Here is a 23,017-nt window from a genome sequence, read left to right on the forward strand (position 1 = left end):
CACTTTTCAGTCGAAACGCCGCGCATTCAAAATACTTCAAAATACGATTTTTGTTCATGTACTCTACGCGTATAATAAAAGCTCACCTAAACATACAGATGAGCGGTATGTTTTAAGTAGCCTAAAAAACCAAATATCAACCTTTCGCGCCCCATTACCAAACGCAGCTGAAATGCATGCAGTGACGCACTGCTGAACGACTTGTCCCAAAACAACGCTGTCTGATTCAATTGCGGTATTGAGTGACTAATGCAGAGTAAAAAAAATGTAAAGCATAAATTTTGTTCACCCTCATTTGAGCTGCCAGGAATACAACTGACTATTCACGCATAATTATAACCGGTATATACGCTTTAGTTTGGGGGGGATGTTATTGAAGGAAGGAAAAATAGAAAGTTGGGGCCACGCGACGCGTGCAGTAATTTCTCTCTGGAACGAGGCAATGGTCGCTGCGCCGCGCTGGGGGAGGGGGACGGTAAAGGAAAGAGAGTAGAAATAGAGGGGTACGTGCTCGCCGAGGCGAAGTCGCAATTCCCGCAGTCGAGCAGGGAAGGGAGGCCGAGCCGAGAGCAGAGCGCCGATGCGCACTCGGCTGGGTGATGGAGCCGACTGAGCTCGCGGGGGGCGTGGCTTGAGGCGCGCGGACCGCAGGGAGGCGCAGGCTTCTGGGCCAATGGGGAGGCACCTGAATGGTGGTGTACCGCATAAGCAGATGGCGGGCAAGGAATTTGCGCGCAAAGGAAGAAGTAGGATGCCGCGAAGGGGATGGGGGCATGGAATGCCCGTAAAGAGATACAAAGTCGACCCAAGGCGGGAAGGGGTGGCGAGCGAACCAGCCCGACGGCAAGAGAGCGGGAGGCCACGGGAAACGAGGCGCCCGAAGGGGCGAAGCGGTGGCGGCAGAAGCGGATGAGTCCGGGGGTCCCTGCCCATGAACACGACAACGCAGACTACCGCCCATAGATAGTGTAGGCGTGTCAATGCACCCCGTGTTTGCTGACAAGTGCGGCCAACCCCGTGGAGCCCACGCCACCACGAGAAAACCCACAATACGAGCAGATGGGCGGTTCGCTCGAGTAGGGAATGCCTTAGAGGGCGGACGTAAGTTTTACAAGGAAATGCAACAAGAGAGGCGCAAAAGAGAAATTAGAGGGCACGAAGTGCGATCGAAGGGTGGGGGTCTGATGGACACAAAGAAAAAGCGGGCCGTTGAGGCGCGCCGAAAAGGGCGAGGTGTGAACACCCGCAGGGAATGCCTTGACGGCAGGAAAATTTGGGAGTACCACGTGGGCGGATGGCGGGCAGTGTAGTTGCGCGCACTGAAGAAAGGGAGCGAGGAAATCTAGAAGAGAGTATAGCCCCGTGCGAAAAGAGCGCGCGAACAGAATCGCAGCGTGGCGAACGGACCGGGAGGGCAAGTGCAGCGAGGCGCCCGACGGAGCGAAGCGGTGGCGGCAGAAGCGGATGAGTCCGGGGGCTTCCCATCGCGAACGCGACAACGCAGACTACCGCCCTTAGATAGCGAAGTACGCGTGCACGCACCCCGTGTGTGCCGTCAACTGCGGCCAACCCCTGGGCGCACGCGCAACAACGAGAACGCCCGGAAAATGCGCCGAAAAGCGGACTGCCCGCACGCTATAGCCACAGAGGGGCAGAATTGAGATTAGAAAAGGAGGACGACTGAATAAGAAGCCGTGAAAGTGGAATGCGGGAAAAAACCGCAATAAGGGGGCATAAGTAGCGCCCGAGTGAGGAAAGCGGGCCGGAGAGGCGCGCGGGTAGGGGGAGTAGAAATTACTCGCAAAGGAGTGCTGTGAAGGCAGGAGAATGAGAGCGGGCCAGAATGGCGCGAGGGAAAGAGGATATTAGGAAGCCCCGAAGGACAAAGTTGCCATTGAGGCAGGAGGGGAAAGCAGGCACACGAGGTGCGCGCGAAAAAGTCCCCGTTCGTCCAGAATCCACAGGGAGATGTCCGAGCAGCAGACACACGCGGACACTGCACCGTGGTAAACCGTTCGAAGGAGGAGGGAAAGACCCCGGCCGCCGGCGAGTGCACTCGCCGGCGGCCGGAAGGAAACTCACGCTTTAGATTGGGCTCGTTCTGTATAATATCACAGAGAATTCAGTAAAACATGACGTTAAAACTCTGCTTATTCGGTATAATAAGGTTGTCGCTAAAATAAAAAGAAAAACTAAGTGTCTTTCATTTATTTTTTAAGTAAAGAAGCACAAACGAAAAAGTAGACAAAAATCGTGACGTATCTGCCATATTGACAGTCGGGAAATTACCGGGAAATCAAGTGGCCAGAAACACGAACATCGTCTGAACAGGTTAAAACGCTTGTATCGGCATGCGCAACAAAGTTGGTCTGGTAGATCACGGGAATGTGGGGCAAGCGGGTTTTGATCAAGACCTGCACCACTGCAAGCTGACAACTGCAGCGGCCATGCTGCGCACACGAGCTGCCCGCGTCGAAACAGCTGCTACCATCTTAGATGTGCACCCGCATCGGGTTCCTTTAGCAAAATGTGTTAAATACCGCTAAGGAAAGCTACTGCAAGCAAATCAAAAGCGCTTCAAAGCACTAATGAATCGGGCTGCTGCACAGGTGGCGCGGAGAAGGACTGTAGGTAAGATGGCGGCTTGGTCGCTTCCGGTAAGCGCATGCAGGCGCAGTGCGCTTTGTGAAATCGGTCTAATACTTTTTGCCGGGCGTAAAATGGACAGCAGAACTTGTGGACCAGTTGGACTATGTGGGGCCGCCTTTACTGCTGTACAGGCTCGGAAGTAGGCGGCGGGTCCTGGTACCGCGCGGTCTCGGCATCAGCGCACCAACGGCGCTCACTCCTCTTGCCTTCTACGCCGCTTCGGGAAGAGATGTTTCCGGGTGGGGCTTGACGCGCCATGAGTGCATCCAGACTTCGTGCGGCCCTCTGTTTCTCTGATTCACCGCTGGGCATTCGGCAGACGGGCGCGCCTGACCCGAAATCGGCGGACGCCCTTTGTAGCAACCTACCGCACGCGGAGAGGGACTTCCGGTGGCGCGCCGAGTGGGGCATGCTCCCCACCAAAGACAGGCTCCACTCCTGGCGCTTGGTTCCAGACTCGCGCTGCATGAACTGTGCTCAGGCTGAGGCACAAACAAATATCCTTGAAGAGTGTGTTGTGGCTAGCACACTGAGCCGTTTAGATTCACGCGCTTTTTCCATCCCTGTGTCGCGCAAAGGAAAAATAAATAGCTGTTGTTTAGCTCTGGTTAAACCTGGAGTTACGCGATAGCTACAGCTGGCCGAGTGCAACTCGCTCAGTCGAATTGCAAAGTCAGTCTTTCGCCGCTGTGTTTAGCTTGGAGTTCCTTTTCCATCTTCGTCCCTAGACATGGATTCACCCTCTCCCCCTCTCCACTCCGCCCCCACTCGCTTTCGCCGGCGCGCCACGCCGCCGGCAGCTGCCACGGCAGCCATGGCGCCGCTTGCTTGCTTGCTGTTGTTGTCAGAAAAAATGTAGAGGAAAGTGCACAGGCCTGCCCACTAGCTCTAGTTGAGCCACAATCGCTGCCACGTGCTGAAAGTAGGAGAGTTAAAGATAGGAGAGCAAAAAGTTAAAGAAAAGACGCGCGCTATTATGCCCCAGGCCGATACCGGAGGCAATGCAATACTAGGCCAACCTGTGGCAGAGGTGATGCAAGCTTCAAGCACTCCGCCACATTTCCAAAAATGAGTTTAATATCTTGGGCCCAAATGGGACCCGTAGCAGATATTAAATCAGATATTAAATGCCAGCATAATGCTAGCTAGCAATGCTAGCATAATGTACGCGCGCGGCGCGCACACCAGCTGCGTGCTCTGTCCTCACTCCGCGCATGCGCACAACTGACGAGGCCGCCGGTGTCTGCTCTGCCGTCGGCACAGCGGCGAGCACACCAGCTGCGGGCTATGACGTCACTGCGCATGCGCACAGCTGGCAGACCAGTGGTGCCACGCTGACCTCGCGAAGTGGCTGGCGTATTGTAGCTATCGCTAAAAAACCGCGCGGGAAGTTAGAGCCTCTTGATGCGGCTCATCGGTCTGATCCTTTGGAAAAACAGGAATGCTGCCGTATAATTGCGCCAACCACGTCGGCTCGTGTTCCTGATGGTAGCACGTCCATCTCTCGGTGATTTTATGGGGCTACCTAGATAGCCAACTCCTTACCCTTGGAGAGCACAGCTTCCTCCGCAGGTGGTTGATGCCACACATCAAACTCAGGAAGTGTGCCGTGTCACTAGGGGCAAGATATTAATCTATGCATTTGCTACACTTTAGGCGAACCCTTTCTCTCAATTGCCCTGTAGGTTTTTACAGCTAATCTTGTTTGGCTTGTGAAGTCACAGGCCTGCGTCTCTCCTTGTTTATGTGAGAGCTCAAAGGACCATTGACTGCGCAGAATTCAATATGCTCTGTGGCCGGGGCTCCCGCGGGAGTTTATTTCATTTTCTTTCCTTCAAAATGTATGAATGAAGTCCATAAGATCTGCTTGCACAAAGTTGTGATTTTTGATTTCGAGACTTTTTCCTCCTGTACCGCACTACCTCTGCATGCCCCGTGTCCTCTGTTTGCTCGACTCTTATTTGAATCCTTGTAAGCTACGTATTCGTGTTTTTCAATAAATTTTCTTTATCTCTTATTTTATTCCATTACGTAACCACGTCGGTTACCGCGGCAATCACTAGGTTACGATTTGCCATTATAACGCATTACCCAGGGTTACAAAACGCGAGAAGTAGTCTCACACTCTAAAATCACGGGCATTGGTCCGGCAGATGGTGCCCAGAAAGCAATCATGGAGGCTGGTGGGCCTGGGAGGTCTCGTGACCTTACAGCGTCCTCACAGCCTGCCAACCAGATTGTTAGCAAACTGCCTACCGTGGCAGGTGGTAGTTAAATTAACTATTGGTTGCTCGGAAAGAGCAACCTATAGCGCACAAGGCTCAAGAACATGGAAGCGCCTGCCATCGTAGGGCAGTGGTGGATCGCTTAACCGCCGCACCACTGCGCCAGGAGGAGTATGAGGACTACCAGGGGTCTGTGAATGTAAAGTAGAGAATGACCGCTTGCATATATGGGAAGTAATCCATTACGCTTTCGCGTTACCTGTCTCTTCAATTTTTTGTTTTGCCGAAACAGATGGGCGCCTGGTTGCAGTTAAAGATTTGTAGCTGGCCATCAGTAACCGTCATAGATTCAGTACATGCTATGATTAACGCGACTAACTGATTGAAGCCCATGTTTATTCCACATTAGAATGCGCCGAAGGCGCTACGGTGGAAGGGAATGTTGTTAAGGAGAAGGGGTAAGGCTGCCTCCTTTTTATTAAAACTTCCTGGAGGCAGCTAAGTGGAGGCTGTGTGCCTCTCGAGAGCGTTGCGGAGCCGTTCGTCAACCAGCTACGCCCCAGAGTCATGGATGAACACGAGGAGTGCCCGCCAGAGCTCGATGGCACAATCTGGAGACGAGGTATCGGGGCAGGCCCAGGTCCAGATGGAAGAAGTCCACGGCTCCTGCTTAAACGTGGCCAGCACTCGAAGGCGAGGTGGTGTGTACAGAGGACATTCCCAGAACAGGTAGTTCATATTCGCACCGCAGTTGCACCTCGACCAGGAACCAGATACAGGTGGCATCCTGCCGTCCCAATGAAAACGGTCCACCAAGATAGGATTAAGAATGGTGCCTGTTTGAATCCGCCGCAGCAGGACCGATTCTCTTCGCGTGAATATTACCAGAGCAAGCGCAGGTATAGAGAGGGGGTTGCCCACAGCAGTGAGGAAGGCGGCGCAAAGTGGTTTCGTCACAGGCCTCTCCGCGATCAGATCTGCTACCTCAGCTGTGGTAGCGACGGAACGAGGAGTATCAGTGCGAGAGAGATCAGCGCGTGCTATACTCTATGAGCCTTCTCGTTTCCATGGATACCGAAGTGCGCGGAAAGTGCGAAGTGCGCATGTTACCGAATGGATGATTACATGCTGACCGCGTTCGCGAAGCAGGCATGCGTTATGCCTTATGTTCTGCATTATAGGGTCCATATAAAGAACGCTGGCGCATGCCCGGTAGGCAGCTTGAGAGTACGTGCACACACGACGGTGAATGGGTTCAGTTTCAGAAGAAAGTGCGAAAGCCGACTGCAAATAGTCTGAAATGGCCATTAGTTTGGCTCAGCTACTAGACTGCGCTCCTGCCGATGTATGGAGGGGGGGGGGGGATCGGCCCTGATTCTCTGTTGTCTGGTCGTACCACGCAGTCGCATAGCAAGTGTGGCTGCTGCCGTCTGCAGGAAGTGCAGCGTCCGTGTACAGAACACGTTCAGTTGAGGGGAGTGAGCGCCGCGCCGCATTCGCAGATGCGCATCGATATTTAGTGGAAGTGGCTTCCCTTCAGTGAGTGGCGTGGTTTCCTGCTGTGGCGTCTTGCTCGGCAAAGTGGGAAATGTGTGTACATGGTGCCTGAGGATCCGCCTGCGTTTGTGCCGCGAAGTCGCGTTTGGTGCGTGTGCGTGCGCATGTCGAGGAGCTCTGAACGGTCATTGAGCTTGCTGAAGCTCTTGAGCGCATCAAGGCGTGTGTACCCCGAAAGTCCTGTGACAATGTAACTGGCCTCATTAAGTAAGCAGTCAAGCGCGACACTCCGTACAGTAACAGGATGATATGGCAGCCCGTACATGATGCGGCGACGAGAAAAAGTATTGTTGTGTTTAATGGCACGTAGTCAGCTATGGCCATCATGCGCCAAGCACAAGGTATAGAAAATTTTTCTGCAGAACTTTATAAAATTTGCAAAAAGTGATTGGTGGTGTAGACGGCCTAAAATGTTTGTTTTTCTACCTAGTGATGCCAAAGAAAAGACAAAGCTTTAACGAAAGTCGAGTAACCTCTGCAACTATCATTGCATGTGCAAGGACGTTGAGGCTCCCAACCAATCGAATAAAGACCACAGCCTTCTTCTCAGAAATGAGAAAACAGCTGAGGTGTGGTTAAAAATGTCTCTTCTTATAAATTACTCAATATTATCAGATCTACAATTTGTTGAAAACTGCTGTCTTTAAAAACATAAAAATATGTGAAATGTGAGCAAGTGCATCTTCACCTAAGAGTGGAATTTCACCTAAGGGTGAAATTGCCTGTGTTCAGTGTAAAAAACTTCAAAATACATTTTCCTCAGTGTTCCAAGTTTTCTACATGAAAATAAAACATGGTTTATTGTTAGCTCATCTTCGCATAATTCACATTTGGGCTTCTCTTATTTCGTCAGTAGGAAATTATGTGTTAGATGTGTGGGTGTTATACGGACACGGCAGATAATCACTTCCTTGAAACGCTCTCAGCGGGTGCAGGACTTCCATTCTCATAAAACTGGTTTTACAAAGTGTATATTGTAATTCGCTTCATTGTCCCAAGCGGACTGCCATTTTTTGCTTTTTTTACAATTTACCGAGTTCATGCAATCCTTAAAGAGAATATTTTCTTTTTTATTTGCTTGCCACGAGCCTTTGAAGCGCAGAGTTCTGCTCTCTCGTTGTGTCAATTCCGAGATGACTCGGCACCCAGCAAAGTTTTATATTTTTTCCTTGAGCTATGACTTTTGTTATGTTGTGTATGATGTCACCGTGCATCGGAGTGATTGCATTTGTTAGAGTGGAGAGCGGCAAGTAAACTGAGAGAGTGTGTGTAAATAATACTGTTTCTGAGGTTCTCATTCAGTATTTTTCTTGAACTATGACTTTTGTTATGTTGTGTATGATGCCACCGATCATCCTTCTCTTCATAAGCACATCATTTAATACTATACTTGCCAAATGTCTCATTGTTTGTACACCAAGAAGTTACTTTGAATGGCACTGAGACAAAAGTAAAAAGAAAGGAAATCAGAGCTAATGCGACAGTGCAAAGCAGACGTTCAGAAGAAAAGCCGTGCGCGTTGTTGCGCTAATTAAGGATTGGTCGGCAGCGTTCTGAAGGTCACACGTTCCCCTATGAAATGGAAACGGCCAAAAACCATATTTATATTTGGCTATGAGGCCTTAGCATGCCTGAAATGTCATCGTAACACGTAGGAATGTAAATTAACTATGCTTTATATAAACTGCTGCAATATACTGGAAATCGAAGCCATGACCCATGGGTTGCAAGTCAGATACGCTACCCCTAGGCCAAAGAGGCACTTTCGTTCTACTTGGTTAAGGAAAGAGTTCGAGTGTCTTCATGTGTTTCACGTGTTCTAGTGTGCCTGCTTAAGCATGCTAATGAGTATGTGTGATTAGAAAGAGGCGTTAATTACGAAAGATTGCAGCAAATAACCATTAACGCTGTGGCGTCATACCCTTAAGGGATAGCTTTAGCGTCACCCTATTTTTAGCACGTTGCCTACAAGGTCCATTCGGCGGTGCCAGTTTCCTAATTACTAATAATTTTGCGACGACTGAGTGTCACTGGGTCGGACGCGCCAAGGCAGAATGATAGCTTCGCCTTACGGCACTTGGACAAGACTTGTCGCAGTAGCGGAAATACTGATGTCCGAAACCACAAAATCCGCACCAGCGCTGGTAGCGCCAGTTTTAGACGTGTTCGCTATGCGTGCTTCCCATTCGAAACTTCCAGCATAGAGTTCGATTAACAACACACACATATACCTGATCAGATGTTTAGGGGAATCCACCAAGGTGGAGTATATTTGTAATAAGGGTGCATTACTCACTGGCATCCACCCATGCACAGCCATACCACTACAAAGAAAAGCTATACAGTGTTCTCAGGAACTTCGCGGTTGAAGAAAAATTCGTCCTGGTCCAGGGTACGAACCCGGGACCACAAATTAAGCGGAGAGTCACTCTATTACTGCCGTTTCGAGCATGTCGAATCCCCCCGTCCCCCTCTTTCGCTACCTCTTGCTCCCGCCTCCGCTTCGGTCCTTCCCCAGTGCTTCCTACTGCACCACTACTCCTGGCTGGCAGAAGTGATGACGGAGAAACGTTTCCTCCTGCTTACAACCTTAGCAGACAGGATGCCGAGCCACCGAGTTACAGCCAGCGTCTGCAGCTCAAGTCGCCGGATCTTATCGCACTCTTTTGTGGCATAAGAAGTTTTCGGAGCATACAATGCCTGGTCACATAGCATCTCCAAGCCGAGTGCCACAACTAGGCTTCCTGTAGACAAAAGCACACAAAACCAAAAAGCACGCATATAAAGAAGCATAAACGCCGCCAACTGTTCTCCAGTTTCTGTTTTGGCATGCTAGAAACACGATGCTATTCAACTACCCCACAATAACAATGATGCTTGCACTGCACGCCTGATTTTACAAATCTTACAATGATGATACAGCTCTCGACAAATCAGTCGCACGCTAACACAACTAAGGTTCTAGCAGCGATGAGAAACTATAATTAATATGATTTACTTTTAGAACGAGTACAAACTTTCCTTTCCTTTATCGATCCATCTTTTTCGACGTTCCCATCGTAGCGCTTCTTGACGTCATCCGGGAGTTCGCGCCATGTTTCGTCCGAGAAGTATGCAGGCTTCCAGCGATAGTATTCTCCGGTGGGCACTTCTGATAACAAAATCAATAGAAACGGAAGAGCATTGATAAATGTCGCACACGAGATTAAGTGTTTCCTTACATTGCAAAAAATACGCGCGCAATGCGGCCCTGATGATAAGCCGTGCCACTGCTTCCTGGCAGCTACAGCTTCTCAGTCAACAGTGAACCTATTCTGCTGCAGTGAAGCAGGGTAGAGTCCGAGCGGCAATCTCTATTGAATATCCAACCACATGCAGCCTTTCTCGCATGCAACACTCCTGTGCGCATATATCGCTATGCATGACCCAATCCTTTAAAGGACACGAGCTCACATGACAGTTCCCGCAATGAAGACGACAGCAGCACTGTAAGGGGTTGCCTGAGGAGAAGAGGTTACGAACAGAGGAAAGCCGTTTTAATCGCGGGCACCTGCGTCTACCCTGTGGTAGTTTGACGGAGAAAAGTGTTGAAAATTGGAGCGCCACAATATCTGGGAAACTCAAAAACCATGCACACCTTAGGACGTATGTGCTGGTAACGCTTTCACCAGTCATCTTTCCAGTGGCTGCTGTCGACACACAAAAATGTGGAGCGTAAATGGCATCAACTGGATCTAACTGCAATGATGTAAATTTCAGACATAAAGTATACCTGCTGTGCACTGTTTACAGCTAAGGAAGCTCTTTTGATGCATGAAGTGTGCATTGTTATAAATCAACAGGCCTCGTGGAGAGAATAGTAATTCTAGACCTCACTCTTCTGAAAATTCGGACTTACACAGACGCTACAAAAGCCCCTGTACGGAGATTAAAAGCAGACCCCATGTGCTCTAAAATTTGGACAAAGGCTGCACCGGTAACGGCGCCACATCGCCACCATTACTTCTCCACCTGCTTGCTCGCTTCCGCGCCGGTTTCTGCTGCAATTCATCGTTTAGATTGAATACATTTCAAACCTAGCGCTCGCCTTATTCGGCTCGAGCGCCGATGCCCTAGCCCCGCCTGTAGGAACCAAGTGTAGTCTCTCACATATCTAATGCGTGGTGCATGTCCGTAGCATTCCTTATAAGCTCATGCCGAACACAACCAAGGGAGGAGACACGGAGAGGACAAGAGAAACAAGTGTCCCGCCTTTGCCACACACCGCGAGCTACCGGGAGCAGCTTTTCCGGCAAGCAGACAAAGCGATGATGTCGATGATTACAATGGCTATTAATGTCAATAAATATCATGAAGATAACAGTACTGCTGGATCATGATGGCGTGTATTGATAGATGAGTGCTTGTGCAAAGGGGCTCAGAATGCGATTTCGCAGCGATAGCTCTTAGTGCCAATTCTCTCGTTTCGTGGCATGCAGATGTGTCCTCACAGCAAGACATATGAAATCATTTAAAGAGCGGCAATACTGTTAGAGGCGCGACAGGCGACATCAGGGTCGATATAAAGGCAAGCTTTAACTGCGCATCGTCTAATGTTATCGACATGCTTCGATGCTCCTCTTGTCCGAAACAATATATCGGGTAAACCGGGCAATCAATGAGCGCCAGAATAAATGTCATCGAGCTGACAGCAAGGAGCCTACAGAAGGCAAAGGCTGAACAATTTATTCATCATCATCATCAGCCTGACTACACCCACTGCAGGGCAAAGGCATCTCCCACGTCTCTCCAATTAACCCTGCCCTTTCCCAGCTTCAAGTCAAGTCAAGTCAGTTTTATTTACATCATTATGATGTGGGCAGGCTCAGGCAAAAAGCGAACGATTTTCGCTTGAGGGAGCCCGAGCCCCCCTACATGGCGTACAGCAAGGGCAAAACTTTTTTTTTTTTTAAAAAGTACGAAATCCACACACGCTACCTAACAGAATATAATACAGGAATTTCAGAACAATCGATATAAACTCTTGGTACATGTTCATTAATACGCAATACATTGGTGTTAACATAGATGCAAAAGTCATTCGTGTCACACTTTTCACACAAAGGGAATACAGTAGCTTACAAAAAATGATTTCTTAGAGTTTGTGTACTAGATGTTTCAAGAGAAAAACGTTCAAAGATGAATTTGTTTAGTAACCTTGGAACTGCATGACGCATCATCTGTCGACCATGTTCTGTACGGCAAAAGGGAATGGTCCAACGTTCGTGTTTTCGAAACGAGTATGGCGTTGAGTTTGTTTCGAGGGATGACAATGCTGTCAAGAAATTGTCACCGTGAGAAATGGATTTTTTATATCTTATGGCTAAGAAAAATTCGTATAGCTTATGAGCGGGTATGATTTTGAATCTCTTAAACAGTTCTTCGGTATGTGCGAGGTAGTCAACATTTGCTATATAACGTACTGCTTTCTTTTGCAGCATGTATATCTTGTGCAGGTTAGTTTGAGTAGTAGAGCCCCAGACAAGGAAACAGTAGTTAACATACGACATGAATAATGTGTTGTATATTATTAATTTAATCGATACGGGTAGATAGGAGCGAAATTTCGCGAGAATTCCGACGCACTTTGATAAATTGGTTAAAGAGAAGCTAATGTGAGGGTCCCAGCTCATGTTCTTGTTAAAGAAAATTCCTAGTGTTTTTACTGTGTCAACCACCTCTATAATAGAGTTGTCTATTTTTAGCCTAAGATCTGATGTAACGGCACTCTGCCGGTAATGAAAAAGTACCGCTTTTGTTTTTTTACTATTTATTATCAAGGAATTTGCTGCGCTCCACGATTTCAACTTTTCTAACACACTGTTTGTGTTTGAAATGAGCAATGGAATATTATTGCCACTAAATAAGAGACTGGTATCGTCTGCATACAGAACATATTTTGGAAGGTTACTGATATTTGTTATGTCGTTTATGTATACAATAAACAGTAGCGGTCCTGAAATGCTTCCTTGTGGAACTCCAGTGGTTATAGGTTGAAGAGTTGAAACATGCTGATCTATTGTTACACATTGATATCGATGCTGTAGGTAGGACTTTAGTAGACAAGCTGCAGTGCCACGGATTCCATATTTTTCTAGCTTGTTGAGTAGTATTTGATGGTTTACACGATCAAAAGCCTTCGAGAAATCCACAAAAACACCTATGCACATCTCCCTATTTTCAAGTGCCTCCAGGATTATCTCTTTTTGCATTAGTAAGGCTGTTTCAGTAGACCTGTTTGGGCGGAAACCATGCTGTGACGGATTAATGAGGTTAAGTTTATTGCAAAAGTTCATGAGTCTTTTATGAATTACTCTTTCTAGGCCCTTAGAAAAAATCGGCAGAATAGAAATCGGTCGATAGTTGGACATATCGTATTTATCGCCACTCTTGAAAAGTACAATCACTCTGGAGATCTGCATTAATTTGGGAAAGCAACCTGTTGATAACGCCAGATTATATATATAAGTCATTAGGGGGGCAATTACGTTCAGCACATATTTAACTGGAATAATTTGTATGCCATCAATATCACGTGATTTGCTATTTTGCAACGAGTTGTATATATTACATACCTCGCATTCATCTGTCGGATCAAAATAAATGCTGCGGCTATTCCTAGGAATTGTGCTGCTCAGAGATTGAGGGTTTTGAGAACTGCTGACATCTTTAAAAAATTTGTTAAATTCTTCGGCAAGTTCTCTACCATGTATGCGGCGGCCCTGAAAAATGAGATCTTTGATAACTGGCGACGATGGTGTTCTGTTTAGCAACTTGTTTAGTTTTTTCCATACGTCTGCACTATCTTTACAGGATTCTTGTTGGAACTGATGCTGCAAGAAACGCCTCTTTTCATTTCTCAGGAAGGAATTCAGCTTATTTCTATATTGCTTAAATATTTTAAATCTAAAAGTGACCTCGTTTTGACAAACTTTTTATATAATCTAGCCTTCTTTTTTATTCGTCTTAAACATTCACGGCTGATCCAGGGCTTTCGGTTGTTATGATGTGGCTTTAAAATAATTTCTCTAAAATGTTCACAGTAAATTCGCTTAAAAATGCATATGAATGTTTCATACGCCTCATCTGCAGTGTCACAGTGGAATACAACATCCCAGTTTTCATTTACAAGACTCGAGTAGAAAGATTCCAAGGTTACAGGGGTGATGTTCTGGACAATTACTGTCGTCGAAGTTTGCGCATGCGTTCTTTTATCTTCACATTCAACAAAAAGGCATATGGGAAAGTGGTCGCTCATGTCGTTACATACAACTCCTGATATTACTTTTTTGCATCAATGTTAGTGATAAAAAGGTCTATCAAAGTTTCTGTGTACATTGTAACACGTGTTGCAGTTTTAGTAAAGATAGCATGACCATTTGCTTCTACTGTCAAAAGAAAGGTCTCCTGCGCAGGGCAAGATTTTAGCACATCAACGTTGAAATCACCCGCAAGTAATAATTCCAAATCATTTACATTCACGTAGTTGAATAGCAATTCAATGTGGGAAATGAAATTATTGAAATGACCGTTTGGTGGTCGGTAGATCACGCAGTAAATGTAGTTTCTCGATTTCAAGCATAGGCATTCAAAATCTTCAGTCAACAGAGACAGTTCAGGAATTATTTCACATTCTAGATTATTTTTGCTAAGGATTTCAATCCCCCCACCTTGTTTATTAGGTCTGTTTAGGAAGAAACTATTATATCCATCACGCCTGTAAACCTATGTATCCGTTGAATACCACGTTTCTGTCAACATTATTACGTCGAAGTCAAAAACAAATTCATTTAGAAGGATAGTAAGCTCATCTTTATGCCTTGCTGATCTAATGTTCAGATGAAAGGAACTCAAGCCAATTTTTCTCGATGTATTAAACGTGGTGTTTATGTCGAATGGAGACTCTGCCATTTTACAGGCGAGATGCCAAATGTAAACAAGTGAAGACGCTTAAACCATTTTTTCCACGTCCTGAGCATTGCGAAGGTACAGAATCGATGACGACTCTTCCTTCCTAGCAAGAACCCTACCATTGCTTGTCCAGACAAATTTCCACCCGTTTGCTTTCTTTTGTTCAATAGCCATGCCAAGTACTCGCTTTAGCGCTGGACAAAGATGCTCGTTGATGAAAAGGGGCGAGCTCGGTGAAAAACCCAGGTCCTAAGTTGACAAGCGCATTTTACGTGCTTTTTGGAGCACAGCGTCTCGCTTGGGACGGCTTTTGAACTGCACAACGATATTCGGTACAGCGTGGGGGTTTTTTGTAGGAACGCGATGACAAATTTCAATGTCGCCTTTCGCAATAGGCTCCTTTAAAACCTCCCCTATTTTATCAAGAGCATCAGGAAGGTTTTCATCTTCAGAGAAAGGTATCCCTTTAATCTCAAGGTTCCGATTCCTTGAATACTGCTCCGAGAAAGTCACTCGATCCTCGAGCTGTAAAACTTGCGTTTTGAGCGCTTCGCAGACTTTTAATAGCTTTTCATTAGCCGCTTGGAGCTCTTTGTTTACTTTTGTGAGCTCATCACGTTCTTTCTTGCTGTCCTCGAATTCTTTGTTGAAAAATTCGAGACTTGCTTTTACTTCCCTTAGCTCTTTTCTTAGATCCCGTTCAAGTTTTGCTTGAAATTCGCGCATTTCCTTCCTAAGTTCAGTACATTCACCCATCTCAAATGCAACAAAACAGTGCACACAAGCAACGGCGTTGGCAGCAGTTTGGGCAGAAAGGACAGAAATGGAATTTCACTGTATGCAAAACGTTCTAACCTGCAATGATAGCGGACAAGATTTAGATGGTCTTGTCGGGCTGCCCTTGCTGCTACCAAGTGATTCCTCGGTGGAAACGCGACCCTTTTTGTAGCAGGCGCTTCCCTGGTGGACGTGACGTCACCGGCGTATTGTTGTCGTCACGCTGGCTGCCTTCCTTGCCGACGCTTGCTTCCAACACCGATGAAATACTGGCCACGCTCTTGATGCTGCAATGATAGCGGACAAGATTTAGATGGTCTTGTCGGGCTGCCCTTGCTGCTGCCAAGGGCACTTTGCCTGACACAAGGACACTTTGCCTGCAAAATTCTTAAACTCATCCCCCCATCTAACCTTCTGCCGCCCCCTGCTACGCTTACTTTCTCTTCGAATCCACACCGTCATCCTTAAGGACCGGCGGTTATCTTGCCTGAACCGCGCCGTAAGAGAAGCGATAAAAGAGGGACTGCCAGAAAAAAAGAAGGGAGAGGTGCCGTAGTGGAGGGCTCCGGAATAATTACGACCACCTGGGATTTTTAACGGGAAAGGAGGGGCTGACAGAGGAAAGGAAGGAAAAGGTTGGTAGTGAAGGGCTCCGGAATATTTTCGACAACCTGGAATCTAACGCGCACTGACATCGCGTTTGCCCCGCCGTGATGGCTCAGGGGTTAGGGCGCTTGACTACTGATCCGGAGTTCCCAGGTCCGATCTCGACCGCGGCGGCCGCGTTTCGATGGAGGCAAGACGCAAGGCACCCGTGTGCTGTGTGATTTCGGTGCACGAAAAGAAAGAGCACGCGTCGGTCGACTGGTTCCAACTGGGCCACTAGCACTGCTACAATAGTGCGGTCGAGCGGCTGGCAAGAAATCGAAGCAGCCACTGTGCAATACAGTTTAAGCGTCAGAGGCATCTCTGGGAGTCCAATGTGCGCTCATCCATACTGCAGAGCCATAATCACCACAGGCGAAAAACAGGATACGTTTCAACTGTTTTTTGTTCGCCTTACATACCTTCCAAGCGACACGAACAGATTAGTCGAGGAACAAATTTTGTTTCAGCTGTGGATGCCTGATTTCCGGTTTCACACGGATTATTAATGCGTTACTGCAAACGGAAAGGGCGAGCGATGTCCGTCATATAGTAAGTGGCAGGTGGCCCATCCGCCACATCGCTTAGCCCAGAAATTCTGTGCAAGCGCAGGTTTAAAGGATTGCACCTACGCACTTTCCGCCCTGGTGGTTTAGTGGATAGAGTGCCCGGCTAATGAGCCGGATTTCCCGGGTTCGAACCACACCGCGGTGGCCACGTTTCGATGGAGGCGGGACGCAAAGGTGCCCGTGTGCTGTGCGATTTCGGTGCACGTCAAAGATATTCAGGTGGTCGTAATTATTCTGGAGACCTCTACTACGGCACCTCTTTCTTCCTTTGTTCTTTCACTCCGACTTTTATTCCTTCCCTTACGGCGCGGTTCCGGGGTCCACCGAGATATGCGAGACAATCACTGTGCCATTTCTTTTACTGAAAGACCAATTTTCAATTTTACCCACGCACTGATCCAACGTAGCATGCATGACGCGCAGTTGGAGGCGAGCGAGGCGTTCCTCGGCGAGCTACGCTCCCGGAAGCGCGTAGCCCTGGAGTTGTCGCTGTTCGGCTACGCCTACAGGCTACGCAACACTGGGAGCTACGAGCTGCGAGCCAGCGTCCGTGGACCCGCGCCCCCGAGACCGTTCATCGACGAGCGCGGGCTTCTCGTCTATTTCGAGGTGCTTATGTCGCGTCTTTTCTACGCAGCCACCGATCCTGGTCGTCGCCTTGGCCACTGATCGCTTCTTCGCACGTTTCACAATACCACCGCAAATGGCACTTATCATCGATAGATATACAACTGAACCTCGTTTTAACGAAGTGGTTCTTCATAGCCCATATTGACCGCGCTCCCAAGGAGAATCGCCAGTGCTTAGTTGTATTCAATTTTTCGCTATAAACCGTTTCGTCATAACAAGGTTCGACTGTCACTTTCTAAAATGGCCGTAGAGGATCTGTGTCCAGGAGGGTTTCGTTTCGTCCGGTCTATAATTCGGCTAAGATGCGTGCGCAACGGTAGTTTTTCTTGCACTGTCAATTCTAGGGCTGATATAGCCTGCCTTATGGCAAAGTCACTTCTCTTCACTAGGTAGAGAGCATAGGAGAGGTGAATATGTTAAAGCGTTGTCGTTGTTAACGCCGCCATGCTTGCTTAGCCATATTATCCATGCGGTTGGAATTACCGTAGTTAGCGTGCTTACCGTACGGCGCGGTGCTAAACACTGTATTACCAGATGCAACCATAATAAACGTGCTACAGTTACAGACACTCACGGCGCTTTTGCACAATGTCTATGCACACAAGATGCCGACTGACCACGTGCATGCGGTGCACGCGTGCGCAGATCTGCCTCGAATTCAGCTCCGATTTGTCGGTGCCACTGTACAACAAGGAAGCCGACTGCAAGATCGCCGTCAACCGGGACAAAGGACAGTGGATTGGCTACGACAACAATGCCACCATTCTCAACAACGTCTGTGCGCGTATCCTAGCTCGCAATGTTTCTGATTTGCGAAGCGTCGCACTCAATCTACTGCTTGCCTGTAAAACATATCCGTGAAGCACGCCTTGAAAATCAGGGCGGCGCATGCATCAGCACATTCCGGAGCGGTGGCTTGCACTCACGTCACAGGTAGTGGCCGCCGTGCTTGAGACCACGTGTACAGCGAAAACCTACACAATTCTTCCCTTATCGTCACCTGCATTCTGTAACCTATACCCCGTGCTCTTTACCCCTGTCTTGTTATTGTAGCATCTGAAGTTCCGCAACGCAGAATTACGGCCATAAAGCTTTCGCGGACGTATGCTGGAGCAGCTGTTCAGGAGTGGAATTACCCTCACGCACTATTGCGATATGCTTAAGCTGGGTATAGACAAAGTTAGGTTGTCACGTCGTCTCTCACATGACCAATGCATTGCTGACACGTTGATGCCACATCACATAACTGAAAGCGCAAGTCACTGTGCTGCGTTCACGGCCTGAAGGTACGTTTCTGAGTTATACGAGCTTTAAAGTCCCAAACTCTATACTATCAGCCATGAAAAGAAGGAAGCTGAGGTGGAAACACAAATAAAACCAACATATTACCTCCTGGAGAGTAAATACAAGCGAGGTTGATTAAGATTTCAGCAAAAAGTTTTCGCACCTTCGAAATCAATAACAGGAGCCAGCATTGAGCTTCCCCTGGCTAGCAGCTTCTTACAGTGCTGTTTGTGGCTCAGTTGTCTTGTTTGCGTCTCATTTCTTGCTACGAGGGACACTGCAGTGGAAGGCTCCATAAATTTAGGCTCCCTGGGGTTCTTTAACGCGGCCCCCAGTCGCACAGCAGACGGTTTACAGCGAGAGCTGTCGGTAAAAAGACCACCAAAAAATGGCGTCGTGCGCCGTCCACACCGTTAACCACTGCGGAAGAAAGAGAGGCACACCACCTTCCGCGCTCAAGGCGGCTGGCGAGACGCGCTTTGAAAGTTTGCGGGAGAGGAGAAACGGCGCGTCAAGAACAAGCACTTCAGAAGATAGAAGCGAGAAAGAGAGCGCTGTCGCCACTGCACGGGAGTAAAACAGACAGGAGACATTTACAATCATTACAGTGACCGCAGTGGTGTGCTGTTCGTAGCGGAAGAACCGGTGTTAATGTGGAATGAGGTAAACGCACGGTACGATCGACAGCGCATTCAAAGCAGCTGTGGGGGTGTAAAAACACTTCATGACAAATGAAGGTCATGCACACGTTAAGTTGTACTAGTTACACACACCATTTAAAGAATTGCCGTTTACGCTGAGCTGCGAAAATTTAGACACCTAATCGTTATAAGCTGTGACAATGCGGGAACATAAGAACCTCACTGTGAGGTGCCATGCATGACTTTGCACCTGCCAGCCGTGGCATATGACAAGGTTCTTCCAACAGCGGTCATCTTGCTGACTTTCTCACCTCTCCCCAGGAAGAGGAGAGGGTGATGCTCATTTCTGCACTGCCGTCTGCCAACAGTGGCATGCCGCAGCTGTCTCTTCTATGTTCTTGGCAGGTGGCTCTAGCATATGCTAAGGTGCCAGTTTTTACCTTGCTGGTCGCAAGGTGTGACACCATTGGTGAGTGCGGGGACATGGGACTCTTATGCTATCCATAAAAAGCTAAACGCAGCGGTAGCTAAACTTTGCACATGGCCAGTAAAACCACGTGGAAGCACCACATGCGCGAAACGGGCTAACAGCTGCCACAGAGTTTAGCGTTTCTCACCTTCATTTAAATGCGGTCGACACAGCTGGATTCAAAATCGCAACCTTGGGCTCAGCAGCCGAGGCAAAAGTGAGTGAGCCGTCGGACGGGTACGCCTTCCGGGTTTGTGTTTACGCCTGGAAGGCAGTTAATGGTCGACAAATACCGCGCAGGTGCTGTTCGCCAAGCGAATGCGTATGGGCAGTATCGCCGTGGTGACCGTTGACATGGACGACTACAACGGTAACTGCGGCCAGCGCAATGTGCTGCTGGGACAGCTGCACAACGCGCTCAACGAACTGGACCGGCCCATCAAGAGGCTATCGGCGAACCTCAGCCCGTCTGAGTCAGCGTCGTCGTCAACGACCGCACCCGCCGCGGTGGCTCAGTGGTTAGGGCGCTCGACTACTGATCCGGAGTTCCCGGGTTCGAACCCGACCGCGGCGGCTGCGTTTTTATGGAGGAAAAACGCTAAGGCGCCCGTGTGCTGTGCGATGTCAGTGCACGTTAAAGATCCCCAGGTGGTCGAAATTATTCCGGAGCCCTCCACTACGGCACCTAATTCTTCCTTTCTTCTTTCACTCCCTCTCTTATCCCTCCCCTTACGGCGCGGTTCAGGTGTCCAACGATATATGAGACAGATACTGCGCCATTTCCTTTCCCCAAAAAACCAATTATTATTATTATTATCAACGACCGCCGCGTCCCAGAGGACTGCTGCTACGCCGAGCACCCAGATGATTCCGGTTAGGCCCAGAGGGCACATGACAATCGCTGGGTTCAGCGACCGCGAGAAGCGTTCACACTGCACAGGGATTCATTCAACTGCATAGGGCCTCGCTTACATCGTGGGCCAAGATTGAATAAATACCATGTGGATGTAAAATATAAGTTTTACATTGAAGGCAAGATGCATGTCGGTCTTTGTAGTATGCTGGCGTGTTTGAATGTATCCAGAGACGATTCATACAGCAAAAGCTGTCTGAGCAGATGAACAAAGAGATTTTACACCCGTGCACATTGTAATAACGAGTACTTTTCTTCACTGACGGCAGACGAGAAGGGTCTGCTAGCAGATGGGGGAAGGCTACTGGCCACTGCCTTTTTATGCGCCCAAAATAGACAGTCGGTTGTGAGGCAGATGTATTGGTGTACTCCAGACTGTTTTGACCATATGGGGTTTTGCAGTGTGCACGGAAATATAAGAATACAGGTGCTTTTAACGCGATAGCTTTAGGGAGTTCATGTGGCATTCGACGTCGGCATCGGCCACAGTAAGCGAAAAATCTCCAGAGAAGCAACTTAGAAGGTGGGTGGGTCAGCTAAGTCATGTCGCCTTGTGGCGGCATCACAACATGCCCACAGGACTGTGCACAAACTGCCCACCGTGGCAATTATATTAATTATTGGTCGAGAGAGGCTGCTGAGAAGAGAAACCTGTATCGCACATGTCCCACCAGTGGCAGCATCGGCCTTCACAGGTTAGTGGCGCATTGCGTAACCGCTGCCCTACTGCGCCAGGAGTGGTATGAGTACTCCCAGGGTTCTATGAATGCTAAGTACAGGATGCCCAGTTTTGTATATATGGGGCATTGATCCATTAGCTTGCGCATTATACCTTTATGGTGAGGCTTGAGTGCCCCCCGGTTTTTGAATATATTTTTGCCTCATTTGAAATATGGTTATTGCAGCTGGGATATAACTCTCAAACATTGCCGCAGTGGTCAGATACTACAGCAACCAAAACCTATGATCATACATGAGAACCTTCAACAGTATTTATTATACTTGCAACAGAAGTTGCCATCGATACTCTGATGGCAGTATCATGTGCAGGTTGGTTTGCATCCGCCATGTTACAGCATGTTGCATCGCTTAGCATTTATGTGCACCACGCAGGAATGAACAGGAGCGCTATATGCACTGTTAACATGCGCAATGCCCAAAGTAGACAATGGACCAAGCACCATGTTCATGTTCCGAAATGAGATACCGTAAACAAGTCATTTTTCTCAAGGTTAATATTTCACACATTCAGGCAAACTCACGATACCGGAATATTTCGAGAGTGCTAAATTTTGGAAAGGATAAGGGAGAAGCTCCTTAGTGCTCCTTTTTACCACATTATTCACGGCAGCAATTTTTTGCAATGTGCTGTTTATGTGATTCTGGACAAAACGAGAAAATTAGGCATTCACAGAAATTAAAGGTGCCCAATATAGGAATCTGAACTCGTCTTTTTATCACGGGAACTCTATCTACACATCCCGGGCATTATTAGAAACTTAGATCGGATTAAGCGTCCCGGCTCCCCCCTTTTTTTGAACTGAACGCGCTAGGTAGGCGGAGTTAACCAACGCGTCGAGTGCCTTTGAGTGAGTACAGTGGCAGCTCACTTTCGCTTTTATTTAGTTTTTATGTTTTTGTGAATAAACAGTTTAAGTCACAGACAATATACCCGAAAATTAGGCCCGCGGAAATAAAGATACACGTGGACTCTGATTTACGTATCACTCCACCAATGCCAGAGAGACAAGCCGCCGCGGACTCGACGCGTTAGTTGACTCCTCCTCCCTACCGCGCTGAGTTCAAAAAAGGCGCGAGCCGGTACGTTACTTCTGATTTAATTAGGGTAATTGGAAGCACAGGACAATAAATAGAAGTTTCTAAGAATGCCCAGAACGTGTAGATAGAGTTCCCGTGGTAAAAAGCTGAGTTCAGATTCCTCTTCAGTGCAACTTTAAATCGTTTTACAACATAACAGAGGCGAATGGGGCAACTTGTCCCTAACGGTGCTAAGTAATCTCTGATCTTTATGATGATACTCATGGATAAAGCTTGAGTGTGCCCACCCACTCTCTCAGCACAGACAAGAGCCAGAACTTTTGCAAAATATTTTTATTCCCAATGCATGGCGAATGGCTAAACAGGCTTAAGCAATGACAGGGGACAAACCATCCTCCACACCACCGTTATCTTTGGTCAGCGCAGATTCATAAAGGTCTCTTAGAGGAACAGCCAGACTCTTAACCGAACAAACCAACACCACTATATGAAATAAGGGGCAAATACTTTACACAACAAACGTATATAGAAGACTGTTTCATGACTAACAAAAATATTGGTGTGCTCATAAAGTGCATAAAATATCACAAACACAACACAAAATGTTTGTATGGAGCCCATTTAGCTCATGTTCATTTCAGTGGCATGCAGCATAAGAGCAAAGCTGTCACCACTCGTGTATGTGGCATTCGTAGTTGCATGTCAGCCATAAGGTAAACCATCAGTAAAAGCTTCATCGCTCACTCTTTCAAAACTCCTTGCAAGGCTGGAAACCTTCCTCACAACCAATTCATTCCCTGTCTCCTACTCCCAAGCCTGAGTTACCACAGCTCGGACTCCTTGTCGGCTGAAGGCACTTCGAGCACGCATGGAGAGTCCGTCAGCCTTGCTACCCGCTCCCCTTCAACCACATCCCCAATGATCCACGC

General features: G+C 47.9%; 1 protein-coding gene and 2 pseudogenes across 1 annotated transcript; 1 reads left to right on the forward strand and 2 right to left on the reverse strand.

Moving 5' to 3' along the window:
* Window positions 1-3,625: 3,625 nt before the first annotated feature.
* LOC144116649 (U2 spliceosomal RNA) lies at window positions 3,626-3,802 on the reverse strand (annotated as a pseudogene).
* Window positions 3,803-5,372: 1,570 nt separating this feature from the next.
* Window positions 5,373-6,708, reverse strand: LOC144133123 (uncharacterized; annotated as a pseudogene).
* A 10,072-nt stretch (window positions 6,709-16,780) lies between these two features.
* LOC144133203 (chitinase-3-like protein 1) lies at window positions 16,781-21,453 on the forward strand. Its single transcript, XM_077666134.1, has 4 exons — window positions 16,781-16,981; window positions 17,648-17,776; window positions 19,697-19,914; window positions 21,423-21,453. Exons 1-4 carry the CDS (start codon window positions 16,781-16,783, stop codon window positions 21,451-21,453), a joined length of 579 nt encoding a protein of 192 aa, XP_077522260.1.
* The last annotated feature ends 1,564 nt before the right edge of the window (window positions 21,454-23,017 follow it).

Source organism: Amblyomma americanum, chromosome 1, assembly GCF_052857255.1.
Source record: "Amblyomma americanum isolate KBUSLIRL-KWMA chromosome 1, ASM5285725v1, whole genome shotgun sequence".
In the NCBI taxonomy this organism is placed as follows: domain Eukaryota; kingdom Metazoa; phylum Arthropoda; class Arachnida; order Ixodida; family Ixodidae; genus Amblyomma; species Amblyomma americanum.

What these genes read in the sequence shown, in the direction of transcription:
- LOC144133203 (XM_077666134.1), top strand. Translation starts at nt 16,781, where the DNA reads ATGCATGACGCGCAGTTGGAGGCGAGCGAGGCGTTCCTCGGCGAGCTA. An exon ending in ATGCCACCATTCTCAACAAC is followed by an intron (nt 17,777 to 19,696) that starts GTCTGTGCGCGT and finishes AATACCGCGCAG; the next exon opens with GTGCTGTTCGCCAAGCGAAT. An exon ending in CCCGCCGCGGTGGCTCAGTG is followed by an intron (nt 19,915 to 21,422) that starts GTTAGGGCGCTC and finishes TGCACCACGCAG; the next exon opens with GAATGAACAGGAGCGCTATA.